Below are 13,036 nucleotides of genomic sequence, written 5' to 3'. Positions count from 1 at the left end.
AGGAGGAAAGGCTTGTCGGGTGAGTAGCTGCTGCTCTAGAATTGTGTTGTATTGTAGCATTATAGGTTCCGGGTAATAATTCTCCAGTGGCGCCCGGGAGGCATGGGCTTGGGCGACAGCGTTAGCTCACTGATTGCCACAAAGAGAGTCGTGTCCTGGAGTCCATAATTATGTAACTTTTCGGATGTGTTCTGGTGCCTTTCTGGCGAGAATGCGGTGCGCTACTATAGAAGAGACCCTGCCCCTTGCATAGCGCCGGCAGGTGGTCTGGGAGTCGGTGATGACGCGTACGTGTTTCTGGCCTGACGCGCTGGATACAATGGCAATGGCTACAGCTGCCTCTTCTCCCTCTGTTGGGCTGCTTGTGTTGACAGATGCCGAAGCTATCTCCTGCAGGTCTGGGTTGATGGCGGAAATTGCCATCGCTGGCCGATGCGGATACTTGGCGGCGCCCGTGAACCTCGAATCTGGGTGACTACCGAATCTGGACGGAATATATTTGGCCCTCGCCGATCTCCTGCCTCTATGGTGCTCGGGGTGCATGTTCCCAGGTATTGGTACCACGCTGAGTTTCTCTCGGAGCTCTAGGCGTAAAGTCTCCGTCTTCGCGGTGTGCCCTCCAGCGTTGGTAGAATATCCCAGACGATGGAGTACATGTCTGCCGGTAGGAGTGAGCGTGAGACGCTCCCGCTGCCTTATAAGGGGTGCTTCGATATGCTCCTCCACCGTGCTGTAGACGCCCAAGGAGAGGAGCTTGCCAATTGCTGTGGTGGGTAGTAGACCGAGAGCTTGTTTGTAAGCCCTGCGGAGGGTGGTATCAAGCTTTTCCCTTTCAAAATTTTTGAGCTGGAGATACGGAGCTGCGTATACGATCCGGCTGATAATTAGAGCTTGAATAACCCTTGTCACGTCTGATTCCTTGAGCCCGTGATGTCTGTTGGTAATTGGCCCAATAATTCCCATTATTTGGGCTGCTGATTGTGTGATTCGTTGAACTGTGTATCCGCTTTCCCCATTTTGCTGTATATTGTTGCAGTGTGTCAGCAGCCAAAGAACGAAATGTTAGTGCATAGCCCCAAGTGTTGCGGACATGTGCTGGGGCTCAGCTCGGAAGAAGAAGAGGTTCGTGCTAGGTCCAAACGAGGTGCTCGCTTCCCCGTGCAAACGTGTGTGAAATACACCTTTATTTTTACGTATTCCTCTCCGTAACATCTTGGTGGAGGTTGCCCGAGACCCCTTCCCTCCCGTCTTGGCTCTGAAATCCTCGAGGCTTCGTGACTCTTCATCACGTTACTCCGCAGTGGGCGTCATATTCACCCAGCCACCATGGCTCCGCCCAGCGAGTCGGTGACTCCACTGGTCGTCGTTACTCAGCCCTGCAAGCCTGGTTTCTTCACCGGCACTAACAACGCGGACGTCGAAGATTGGATTCAGCACTACGAGCGGATAAGCACCCATCAGCGTTGGGACCCCACTATCATGCTCGGCAACCTCCCCTACTGCTACAGAGGTACGGCCCTCACGGGGTATGAGACGAATGAAACCACGCCCACCAGCTGAGACGATTGTCAAGCCAAGCTTTTGGAAGAGTTCAGGAACCTTGTCACCCGTCAGCTACGTGCAAAAAGTGAACTTGCCTCCCGTGCCCAAATGTCGACCGAGCCGTACGTCGGCTACATCCACGATGTTCTGGCTCTCTGCCGTAAGTCAATGCCAGAATGAACGAGCAGGACAAGGTCGGGCATCTGCTCGAAGGAATAGCTGACGACGCCTTTCACTTGCTAATATGCAAGGACTGTACGACAGTCGATGCTATCCTGAAATAATGCGGGCGCTTCGAGCAAGCGAAGAGCCGACGCATCACGCAGCAGTTCCAACGGCTGCCCAACGCCGCTGCTATTTCTTCTTGCGACGCACCAGCCCCTCAGTCGTTTTCGCCCGCTTCTTCTTACCGCCACGCCCTTGAGCAAACCATCCAAAAAGTAGTCCACCGAGAACTTGAAGCGACTGCTCCTGGGGAAACTATGCCTCATGCCGTCAACAGCCATGTTCCAGCCATTTCGCTCATTCAAGCTGTCGTTCGTGACGACATTACCAACATGGGCTTCCAGCCAGTATGCGCCGTAACTCCTGCTCTCCGCCGCAGTGATGGCCCACCCGGACCACGCAATGTGTACGGCCCTACGCGCTATCGAAACCCCGCTGAATGGGGAACGCCGGATGACAGGCCGATTTGTTTCCCGTGCAGGCGTGTGGAGCACGTCATCGCTCGTTACTGTCGGAACCGCTGGTCCTCCAGGAGTACCTTTTGGGACTACTCCCACCGCAACGATGGACACTATAGCTCGCAGCCCCAACTTGACACCCAATTACCAGCAGATGCTCCACCGGAGAGTACAACCTCCCAATGCCGTCGCCCGTCTCGCTCTCCGGAACCTCGTCGACTTTCACCGCACCACTCTCGCCGGTCATCTCCGTGAAACTATCTGATGCAGCTCCCGGAGGTGACGCTGCATCAATGACCGACCACGTCAACCCTCTTTTGATGTTGACGACTAAAGACAATTTGCTAGCAGATGAAATTTATGGCGTACCTGTTAATGCCCTAATCGATACTGGTGCCCACATCTCCGTCATGAGTGCACAGCTGCGCTCTCGTCTTCGCAAAGTTCTTACCCCTGCACTTTCTCACGTTCCCGTTGCTGACGGACCTTCGGCTGTCCCGGGTATGTGCACCGCCCGAGTGAGGATCGCGGACCACCCCGTCACTGTTATGTTCTTTGTTCTGGACAAATGCCCTCATGATGTCATTCTCGCTCGTGATTTCCTCTCAGACCATTCCGCATTAATCGATGGTTCGACGGATCTGCTTCGCCTTGAACTCACACTTTCCTCCGACGACCTCGCCTCTCCTTCCCTCCGCTCACGCTCCGATGAGCACGTTCGCCTGCCGCCTCAAGCCGATACTTATGTCCCTCTCTGTTCAAGCATGCCCGTCCCCGACGGATACTACGTCGTTGCGCCCGACCTTGACGTTCTACTCACCCGAAACGTCGCCCTTCCGCATACTATTGTCTCCATACAGTAGAACCACGTCTCCTTACCTTTCCTGAACTTCGCATTCCACACCCAGGTTCTTCATCAAGGAATGACTGTCGCTGCTCTTTGTCCGGTCTCCGATTTCCGTATTTCTGCTTTTACCATAGACCCCATATCCTATTCGCCTGCTTCGCCCGCTACACCTCCCCCCACCATTATATTCGACGCTATGATTAGCCCTGACCTTTCCCCAAGTCAGGTACACCTTCTGCGGGAGCTCTTGGCTTCGTACGGTTTCATCTTCGACTTCAAATATCCACTGTTGGGTCGAACTAGCCTCGTGACTCATCTAATCGACACAGGCGACGCCATCCCCATCCACAGGCACCCGTATTGGGTTTCTTGCGCTGAACGGGACGTCATCCCAGCCGGAGTTGACAAGATGCTGTCCTATGATATTATCGAGCCTTCGTGCAGCCCCTGGGCCTCACCAGTCGTGCTTAAAAAGAAGAAAGACGGCACCTGGCGATTCTGCGTTGATTACCGGCATCTTAATCATATTAAAAAAAGACGTCTACCCCCTACTCAGGATTGACGATGCCCTCGACGTTTTACACGGTACTAAATATTTCTCTGTTATTGACCTTCGATCTGGTTACTGGCAGATAGCTGTTGATGAGATGGACCGAGAGAAGACCGCTTTCATCACACCAGACGGCCTTTACCAGTTCAAAGTAATGCCGTTCGGACTATGCAATGCTCCCGCAACGTTCCAGCGAATGATGAACTCTCTTCTGCGCGGTTTCAAATGGTCAACATGCTTATGCTACCTGGACGATGTAATAGTGTTTCACCCCCTTTGGAACGTATCTTCAGCACCTTTCAGACATACTCATAATATTTTGACGTGCGGCCCTCAAGCTCAACTAAAACAAATGCCGCTTTGGCCGCCGCCAGATCACCATCCTTGGTCATCTTGTTGGAAATAACGGGGTTCAACCCGACCCTGACAAAGTGCGCGCAGTCAAGCAAATTCCCTGAGCCTCGCTCAACCAAAGACGTGCGCAGTTTTTTGGCCTGTGCTCTTACTTCCGGTGTTTTATACGGAGGTTTGCTGACATTGCGCGCCCTCTGACAGACCTTCTTAAAAAGGATGCAATTGGGGCGCATCCGAAGCAGAAGTGCTTGCTAAACTGATCTCCGCTCTCACCACTTCACCTATGTTGGCCCACTTTGATCCCACTGCCGCCACCGAAGTACGGACTGACGCTAGCGGACATGGCATTGGCGCTATTCTCGCTCAGCGACAGAACGGTAGAGACCGTGTTATTGCATACGCCAGCCGCCTCCTGACGTCGGCTGAACAGAACTACTCAATCACGGAGAGGGAGTGCTTGGCTCTGGTGTGGGCTGTAGCAAAATTTCACCCGTATCTGTATGGACGCCCCTTTTCGGCGATAACCGGCCACCACGCGCTCTGTTGGCTTTCTTCTCTGAAAGATCCTACAGGACGCCTAGGTCGCTGGGCTCTGCGTCTGCAGGAGTATTCATACACCATAGTTTATAAGTCCGGCCGCTTGCTTCAAGACGCCGGTCGCCTGTCCCGTTACACGGCTGACAACCTCGAGCCTGCTCTTTAGAAAAACTCAGGTAGTGTGCTCGCAATAAAAGATTTTTTACGCCTTGGGGACGAGCAGCGCCGCGATCCATCTGTGAGCGCAATTTTAAACCGTCTGAACTCTGGCTCCCATGACCCTTCACTGCGCCTCTTTAAGTTACTCAGTGGGGTCCTCTATCGCTACAACATCCGCCCCGAGGGTCCAGAGTTGCTTCCGGCCCTTCCTGAACATCTGCGCTCCGACGTTCTCCAGCAACTCCATGACGTACATACTGCAGGCCACCTCGGAGTTTCCCACACCTACGACCGTGTGCGTCATCGCCACTTCTGGCCAGGTCTTTATCGCTCTGAACGGCGTTATGTGGCCTCTTGCGACCTCTGCCAACGCCGTAAAAAGCCTACGACATCCCCAGCAGGTCTTCTCCAACCAGTGGATATATCCACCAAACGATTTTTTCGTGTAGGCGTCGATCTCCTTGGTCCTTTCCCGGCCACTGATTACGCCACACGTTACGCAAATACACGCGCTATCCCCACTAGCTGTGCCTCTGACGTTGCCGATTTTCGTCTCCAAGACGCCATCCGTTATCATGACGCTCCTCGCCAGCTCCCTATTGATCGGTGCCGCTATTTCTTGTCTCGCGTTGTCGCCGTTTTCTTCATGCTTCCTCAGCGCAACACAAGATCGCGACTTCTTACCACCCTCAGATGAAGGGTCTCACTGAGAGACTCATTGGAACACTTACCTACATGCTCTCAATGTACGTCTTGTGGGGATTCTACTTTTCACACACTAGTTATTTCCCACCCCGCAGCCATCCGCGCTCAGCAAACATGCCTTGCGAGCGCCGGCTGCGGACGGGTCCGTTGTTTGCGGAGACAGACAAAGGCAAAAGGCGGCGAGGGCAAAACATCAATGGCAGCATTTATTGCAAAGTGCGAATCAAATACACTGCATACAGACTGATCGTAGGCCATAACGGTAACACTGTGAGCGAGGAATTAAACAACGCTAGAGATCGAGATGGTTCGACTCACCGATGGCATACCGGAGCAGCGGAGCGCTGCGAGTGCGAGCGCAGTTGCAGTCTCCCAGCTCGCCCGGACGCGTCCCACTGTGGCACGTTCCCAAGGTTCGGACCGGCGCGCCGAAACGTCCGCTCGCTACCGCATCCCCAAGACAAAAGACCGTCCTCTCGTCATGCGACAACCCACCAGACCTCGCCATTTGGTGGCGCTAGTTGCGAGGAAGAACTGGTTCTCGGGTAAGGCAGAGGGGAAAAGGGTGAACGCCTCCACCCTGGCGACAACGAACCCTCCGATCGCTGGCGCCCTCCCGTTTGGTTCCCGTCGCGTGAGCGAGGCGCGTTGTGCATAGCCGGCCGCGATGGTAAGCTAGCCAGAAAGGGGTTCGCGTGAAAGTCGCGATCCCCTCATCCCTCCCTCCTAAATTCCTTGCGTACGCCAGTGAGAGCTTACAGGACTAGAAGCGACGGAAAGTTCGTTCGTCGATTAAATCGTCAGTCACTGCATCATGTTGCCAACGCCGGCTCCCACTCAACCAATGCCACCGCTGGCAGTGTACCAGCAGGTCCGGTCGTCACCCGCTGACGTCTGCAGGCAGGTATACCCGGGAGGAATCACACCAGCCAGCCCAAGCAAGCGTTGCCCCAGTGGCGGTACATATGTGATGGCCCGTGGCCGCAAAGCGACCAGAGACTGCCGACTCTCTCGACCAGGCTGGCGGCGGCATGCCGCACCGCGCCGCTTCAGCAGGCTCGGCAGCTCGCCCGGAACAGTAGACAGCAGCATAAACACGCTCCGTCATGTGGTCCAAGCCGGGGTGGCTCAGCTGCACAAAGTAACTACCCGCGCCTTCAGTGTACGGAAGAAAAATTGCTTTTCGATCGCACCGCTGTTGTGGCGCGGTCCTAACGACAACTGCCGAGTTGTCAGCATTGCCATCGCGCTGGTAATGTCAACAAAGCCGGATCAATAGTCCAAACCCTACAATGTATAGGGCAGAAAAAAACAGGCTGCAGTAGCCCTTTGATCGCATTGAGCACATGGTTCGATGTCGAATATCACAACTTCGAAGGCTTCGGCATACTTACCAGCTTGTTAGCGTTAACAAAGCACGCCAAATTGTCCTACCCCTGCAGCGTGCAGGGTAGGGACAATACGAACTGGATTGCATCGATAACGTGACACAATCCAATGGTTTAGCTGCTAAATTTCTCAGCAATGCAACCGCTTTGGAAACGTCAACATAACTAGAACCTGTTCTAACTCTATACGGTACAGGGTACAAAGAACACACATGATCGCATCGACCGCCCGGCGCTATGCTTAACCACACAAATGCGAAAGCAGTATTTGCTCGCATCAGTAACACTTCATTCATACACATGAACGCGGAAACAGTATTTGATCCCAACGACAGCCCCAGTCACATACAAAATCTCTCCAGCCGACCCTTCGCCAACTTACCACCTTGGAACCGGCAAAACAGATATTGTCCATGTTTCCCGCCTCAAGCCGTACCATCGCCCTAGCACAACATCGCCCTAGGAACCACCGAGACGGCGCTTTTTGCCGCGTGGGTTATGTTACAGTGTGTCAGCAGCCAAAGAACAAAATTATAGTACATAGCCCCAAGCGTTGCGGACATGTGCTAGGGCTCAGCTCGGAAGAAGAAGAGGTTCGTGGTAGGTCCAAACGCGCTGCTCGCTTCCCTGTGAATACGTCTGTGAAATACACCTTCATTTTCACGTATTCCTCTCTGTAACAATATGCAAGCCAAGGATGAATGCTCGACCGACAATGGGAATTTTTTGCCCGTCCAAACTCAGTCTCGTCTGGGGTGGCTGATATCTTAACCCTCGTTGCCGGCGTTTAACTATAAGGGGATCTGATTTCTCCGGCGCGCATTCTAGCCCATTCGCTTGTGCGTATTCCTGCACTGTGCGTACAGCCCTTTGGAATTTTTCCTGTATCTCGCCATCCGATCCCGTGTTGGTCGAAACAACGCCGCCTGTATTAACATTGCCTGACGCGTCGCGCGCGTTTCAATGGGAAGGGTAGGGACGCTTAGTTCAGGCACTGATCCGCTATGTGGCGCGTGCCGGCGGACATCTCGCTTTACGTCACTGCTCGCGAGTCGCGAACGCTGCACCCACTTCTACGACGTGTGCCTGTCAGCTTGCCTGTTGGGCTTCAAGGACCGTTTCGCTTACATCTTAGCCGCGACGAGGCGCTAGTTCTGTGGCGCACTGGGGATCTCGTTCAACGTGTCGCTCGCTTCATACTTGCTGCATTTTTCGAAAGATAAAGACGGAGGCGGACTGAAATGGTGTGAGAACATACTGATATTCGGGTAGACATATAGCTTCGTAATGGCTATGATAAGTAGGGTTGGAGAGAGTACGGCGCCTTGTGGCTTGCCTTTGTTGGGGTTCTTATGGCGTCTTTGTGGCGATCTCCGATTCCTATTGTGGCCGTTTGGTTAGCCAGAAAGGATCGGATGAAGTTGTACGTTCGTACGCCACAGTTTGTTTCCATTAGATTTTCCAGGATAATATGATAGGCTACATTGTCAAAGGCTCCTTTCAGATCTAATGCCAAGACTGCCTTGGCGCCGTGTGGAGAGGCCTGCCGGATGACGTCCTCGTTTAATTGTAGCAGAATGTCTTGGGTTGATAGTTGTGGTCGGAAAGCGAACATCTTTTCAGGAAAATCTCGCAATGTCCAAAGTATGGCTGTAGACTGTTGCGAATTATCTGCCCGAGAAGTTTCCCGAGGCACGACGTGAGCTTATATCGGTCTCAAGTTGTCTAAGGGCGGATATTTATTCGGATTCAGGATGAGTATTATGTTGGAGTGTTTCCAATCTTCAGGAAGGGTGCCGGATTTACAGTGTTTGTTGTAAAATTTTGTTAGGGCTTGAACAGAAGAGTCGTCCAGATTTCTTAGGAGTTGGTGCGTAACCTGATCTATGACTGGAGCTGTGTTGCGGGTGAGAGACGCAAGTGCTTGTTTGACTTCAGCCACCGTTATAAGGCGGTCTAGTAATTCGTTCGGTTCCCCTGTGTGTTCACGGTGTGTTACATTTTGGATGTTGGAACCTATATATTTCGTAGTAAGCGCATCTAGGATTTCATCATCGGTACCTGGGCGTTGATGCACGATGCACTAAATAGTTTGCTGGCGCGTCGAATTGCTCCTAGTGGGATCCAGCAGATGGCGGAGCAATGACCTTGTTTTCGCGGTGCTCAATGTGCCTTGCAGGCATTGCACAACTTGTGAAATATTGGCGATCCAACCAATCATATCGCTTCTAGACTCCGTTAATCAGGTATGGCTCTCTGGCCCACTACCTGGCCTTCGGATTGGAAAGATTTTGTTCCGGTTCCCAAGCCTAAATGACAACCACATGAACATCAAAACTTGCCCCCTATTGCTTTGACACTGAAGCAGGGCAAGTTGTTAGAACTAGTGTTTGCGTCACGACTTGAGTGGTGACTTGGCACCTTCCAGTGGTACCACAAGACACAAATTAGATTCTGGTTTCACCTTCGCACTGCGAACAGCTTGTAATGCATGTCTAGAACGAGTGTTTGCGTCACGACTTGAGTGGTGATTTGACACCTTCAAGTTGTACTACAAGACGCAAATTAGATTCAGGCTTCACCTTAGTACTACGAACAGCTTGTAATGCATGTCTAGAACGAGTGTTTGCGTCATGGCTTGAGTGGTGACTTCTGACTTGACACCTTCCAGTGGTACCACAAGACGCAAATTAGATTCAGGCTTCCCATCAGGAGATGAGCTTCTAATGAATGTCATCTATACTTTTAGTTGATATTCGCTTCAGTCGTGTAAGAAGCGTGCTTTCTGTTGACATAACTAAGCTGTATGACAACGTCAGCTACTCTGAAATCCTTGAAGTCCTCCAATAAACTTTGTTCGCTGAAAAACCCTGCATGGTACTTCGCTACGGGAAAATATACATATAAATACATTGTGTGTTTGTTCTACATAGATTGTGTGTTTGTAATGTGTGCGCTTGTTTCTTGCCATTGTACCATTTCTCGGTCGTATTAACCCTTTCAAGATAATAAAAAAACGGGTGTAGTTCTTTTCTCATATACATGTTTACAGGGGCATTATGGACCTATACCACATATCTTACCTATGGATACCGGTCATCAGCTTCATCGTAACCTTCGTCATCGCTATCGTCACCACAATAATTATAGGTGAGTGTTCCGTCTCAGCGCAGTTAACATGACGTAGCGCAGTAACAACAAGATTATCATGCAGACGTGTAATGCACAAAAGGCCGACGGCTGACAGAAAAGGTCGCCAAAAAGCAAAAAGGGATGGGGCTAGACGACCAGTTCACGACATCAATCATCAGCCCTTTTCAAAATTCGCTTAATAGTCACTTGAGTAGCCTGGATCTATGAACAGCCAGTTCAATGTACACATGCACACTTGAACAAATTCTCTGGTTAGATGGGAAGCTTGCAGCTGAAGTGCAGAACACTCTACATGGGTGAGTTTTTGGTGGTTCAGTGCACCGAGCTTCAACTGCGATAAAATGGAACCACTGTACAAGTATCGGTCGAAATATTTTAGTCCATCGGTTTAGTTATTTTTCAGTTAACGTTTTTTGTTTGCGTGAAATCAATATAGCCCACATTTGGACAACGGGCTGCGTTTTGGACCGGCATCCCGTTTTAGGAGTACGGTTCCGACCTTGACAGGAACGGCCGACGTAAAAAATTGGCCACGTATCTGGTTCTTCCGTTGCAAATATCCACTACTGGCGACAGGTTTTCGTCGACATTTGCCACTCACATGCCTCCCTTTACTGTCCGGCTCACCTCTCATGCTGTTCTTTTCCGTCGCGCTCCTCCCAAGGTAAACACGCCAGATGGCTAAAGTCAATTTAAATTTACCGCGTTCTACTGCTCCGGGCCGGGTTCCTCGATGCCAGCGCTACCCTACGGCGGAGACGCGCTCGAATTCAGGTGCCCTACTTCAACGTTTATAGAACCATGGTGCCTTACTCCACGTGCGTTCCAAGCGGAACGTGGAACCTATCTAGTGTAACATTTATAAACTGTTGCCGCTTGGTTTCCTAAAATGCTGCCAGAAGCTATAGTGGCGCGAGCGACAACATGCGGAAGAAGGAATTTTTTCTGCAGTGGATGTAGTAATTCATTTCGCAAAAATGAAGCATCCAAAAGGAACAGTGTAACTATCAGTTATGTATTGATTTTCTGCCATATATTTCCGTAATGTCTTGTTCTTGTTCAAGAATGTTGACAAGTATGAACATTGCACCGGACTTGGAGGCTTAGATTTGGATGTGGGTATATAAGACTATTGTGCAGCTTCGATTCACTTTTGCCGTGTGGCTGAATCGAGTCCCAGAAAGAGAGAGAGAGAAACAACTTTTATTGAACCGAGCGACAACGAAGCCTATTTAGACGCCGTCGATGGGAGTGGTTCACGGGGACCATATGCTCCTCTAGCCGCCTGGCCCATGGAGATAAGGGTGAGCTGGTCTTCCAGGGCGGGGCTGGTTGGAAATGCCTCCCATCAATTGGTAAGGGGGGATGAGGGATGGGGTGGGGTAGCGGAAGAGTAAGATATGGGGGATTGGCTTGAAGAAATCGCATGACGCGTGACGCATGACGCATGGCTTGAAGAAATCGCATGAGAAGCAGTGACGTATTGGAGCGTGCCTGACTCTTGCAGAAATTACATTCGGTCTCGCACCTTTCCGGGTACATCTTGTTTTGAAAGTAATTGTTCGGGGAGGATTCTGCTTCTATCTCCCTGTAAATCGCTTGCTGTTCTCTGCTAAGCGATTTGTGAGGATCGGGGTAACGGCGCATCTCCTTCCTGTAATGATTCGTAATGTCTTTATACCTCATTATGGACTGTGGCTGACCTTCCTCTACCCAGTGTTCCATCCTTCGGGCGAACTGGTGGGCAAGTTCGTTGCCCTCTAGCCAAGAGAGAGCCAACCCAGAGAGCCAAACCCAACTTTCCTTTCAGATACGTCGCGTTTACTCTTCAGAATACCTAGTGCCGCAAGAGACACCCACCCTCTTCTGTAGCTGTTTTTCGCCTTTTGCGAGACAGTGATAATTCTTCCCACACTGGGCTGTGCGAGTGCTAGCGCTATCGCGGCCTCTGCTGCCACCTCCGGAAAAGATGTCTTGATGGAGCTGCAGGATACAAGAAAATAATGCGTCGTAACTGCCGGCGTGACTTTCGATGAAAACTTGGGTAACGAAGCGACAGTAAATAGAGTGATTCCTCTTCATCTTCTTCTATTTGACCCAGAGGCCATTATTCGAGACGCTCGGCGGCCGTCGTTACGACCCGGCCTCATGTTTTGAGGCAGGGGCTTACAATTGATTTTATGGGCCCATAACCTGCGTAACGGCCATGTTTGTTTCCTAGTCGTCATGTTCTCCCTTCACTTTTGGGAGTCCTTCTACCTCAAAATTGTGAACGCAATAAAACCGAACAGAAAGTATAGGAGGTTAACCAGGCGTACACCACGGTTTGCAACCCTGAACTGGAGGAGTGGAGGGTAGGGGATAAAAGAGAAGGCATGCGAAACGTATGAGATAGCGACGGCAACTTGTTCTTGTGCTATGCTTGAAAACAGCTCGAAAAACTCGTCATACCGGTGGGGGGTTTTAGCAATAAAGTAGCGCCGAATGAGGCGACCACAGTCAAGGAATCAAATAAAGGCACCTCAGGCAGGAGGGGGCGGGCTGTTGACTAAACCGAGTTGCTAATTTTTCATCGAGTTTCAAATCAAAAGTTTAATTGTAATTGGGATTTGGAAACTCTACTTGCCTTCACTTGTACTGCAAGAAAAGAAGGCAGCCATGAAGTGCATGTAACTTGTCTGCATAGCTTGCTTTGTAAGATGCGTTGTTCTTCTTGTAACCCAGCACTTAATTTGATTTATTTGGTGTATGGGAGCCACTTTGTGAGGCGAAAATCAGGAAATTTTAAGTTAGAATCAGAGTTTCCTGGTAATATCAGTGAATGCCTGCTTATATAAATAGCACGGAGTGAAGACAAAAGCTACGGAACACTGTAATGCAGAATAACTTCGATTTGGCCAGGTTGGTACATCGCGCATGGAGGGCACAGGATGGGCGACCGCACGACGCACTTGGTCTGTTTACTGGTCTCGTCCCGATTATTTACTGCTTTGCGAATAAAAAAATTTCAGGAGCCATCTTCAAACAATGGTGTGACAATCACGGAAATTTTTAGTTTCTTTTACGTTTCCCCTTGCCCTTTCCCAGAACCAACCGCTTTACCATCGTCCGCACATTT

The 13,036-nt window shown here is 50.9% G+C and overlaps 1 protein-coding gene across 1 annotated transcript in view; it reads left to right on the top strand.

The window, feature by feature from the left end:
- LOC144179592 (sodium-coupled monocarboxylate transporter 2-like) overlaps positions 1-13,036 on the top strand; it is a 146,872-nt gene that overhangs the window by 127,348 nt on the left and 6,488 nt on the right. The window contains exon 15 of the mRNA XM_077708005.1: positions 9,818-9,915. Within this exon, the coding sequence (XP_077564131.1) occupies positions 9,818-9,915 (98 nt within the window). The remainder of the gene's footprint in view (positions 1-9,817; positions 9,916-13,036) is intronic.

The sequence above is a fragment of the Haemaphysalis longicornis genome, unplaced genomic scaffold (assembly GCF_048455015.1).
Source record: "Haemaphysalis longicornis isolate Haplotype H1 unplaced genomic scaffold, Haemaphysalis longicornis Haplotype H1 scaffold_4, whole genome shotgun sequence".
NCBI lineage: Eukaryota > Metazoa > Arthropoda > Arachnida > Ixodida > Ixodidae > Haemaphysalis > Haemaphysalis longicornis.
The sequence above is the reverse complement of the archived record's forward strand: the minus strand, read 5'-3'. Positions and strand labels throughout refer to the sequence as shown.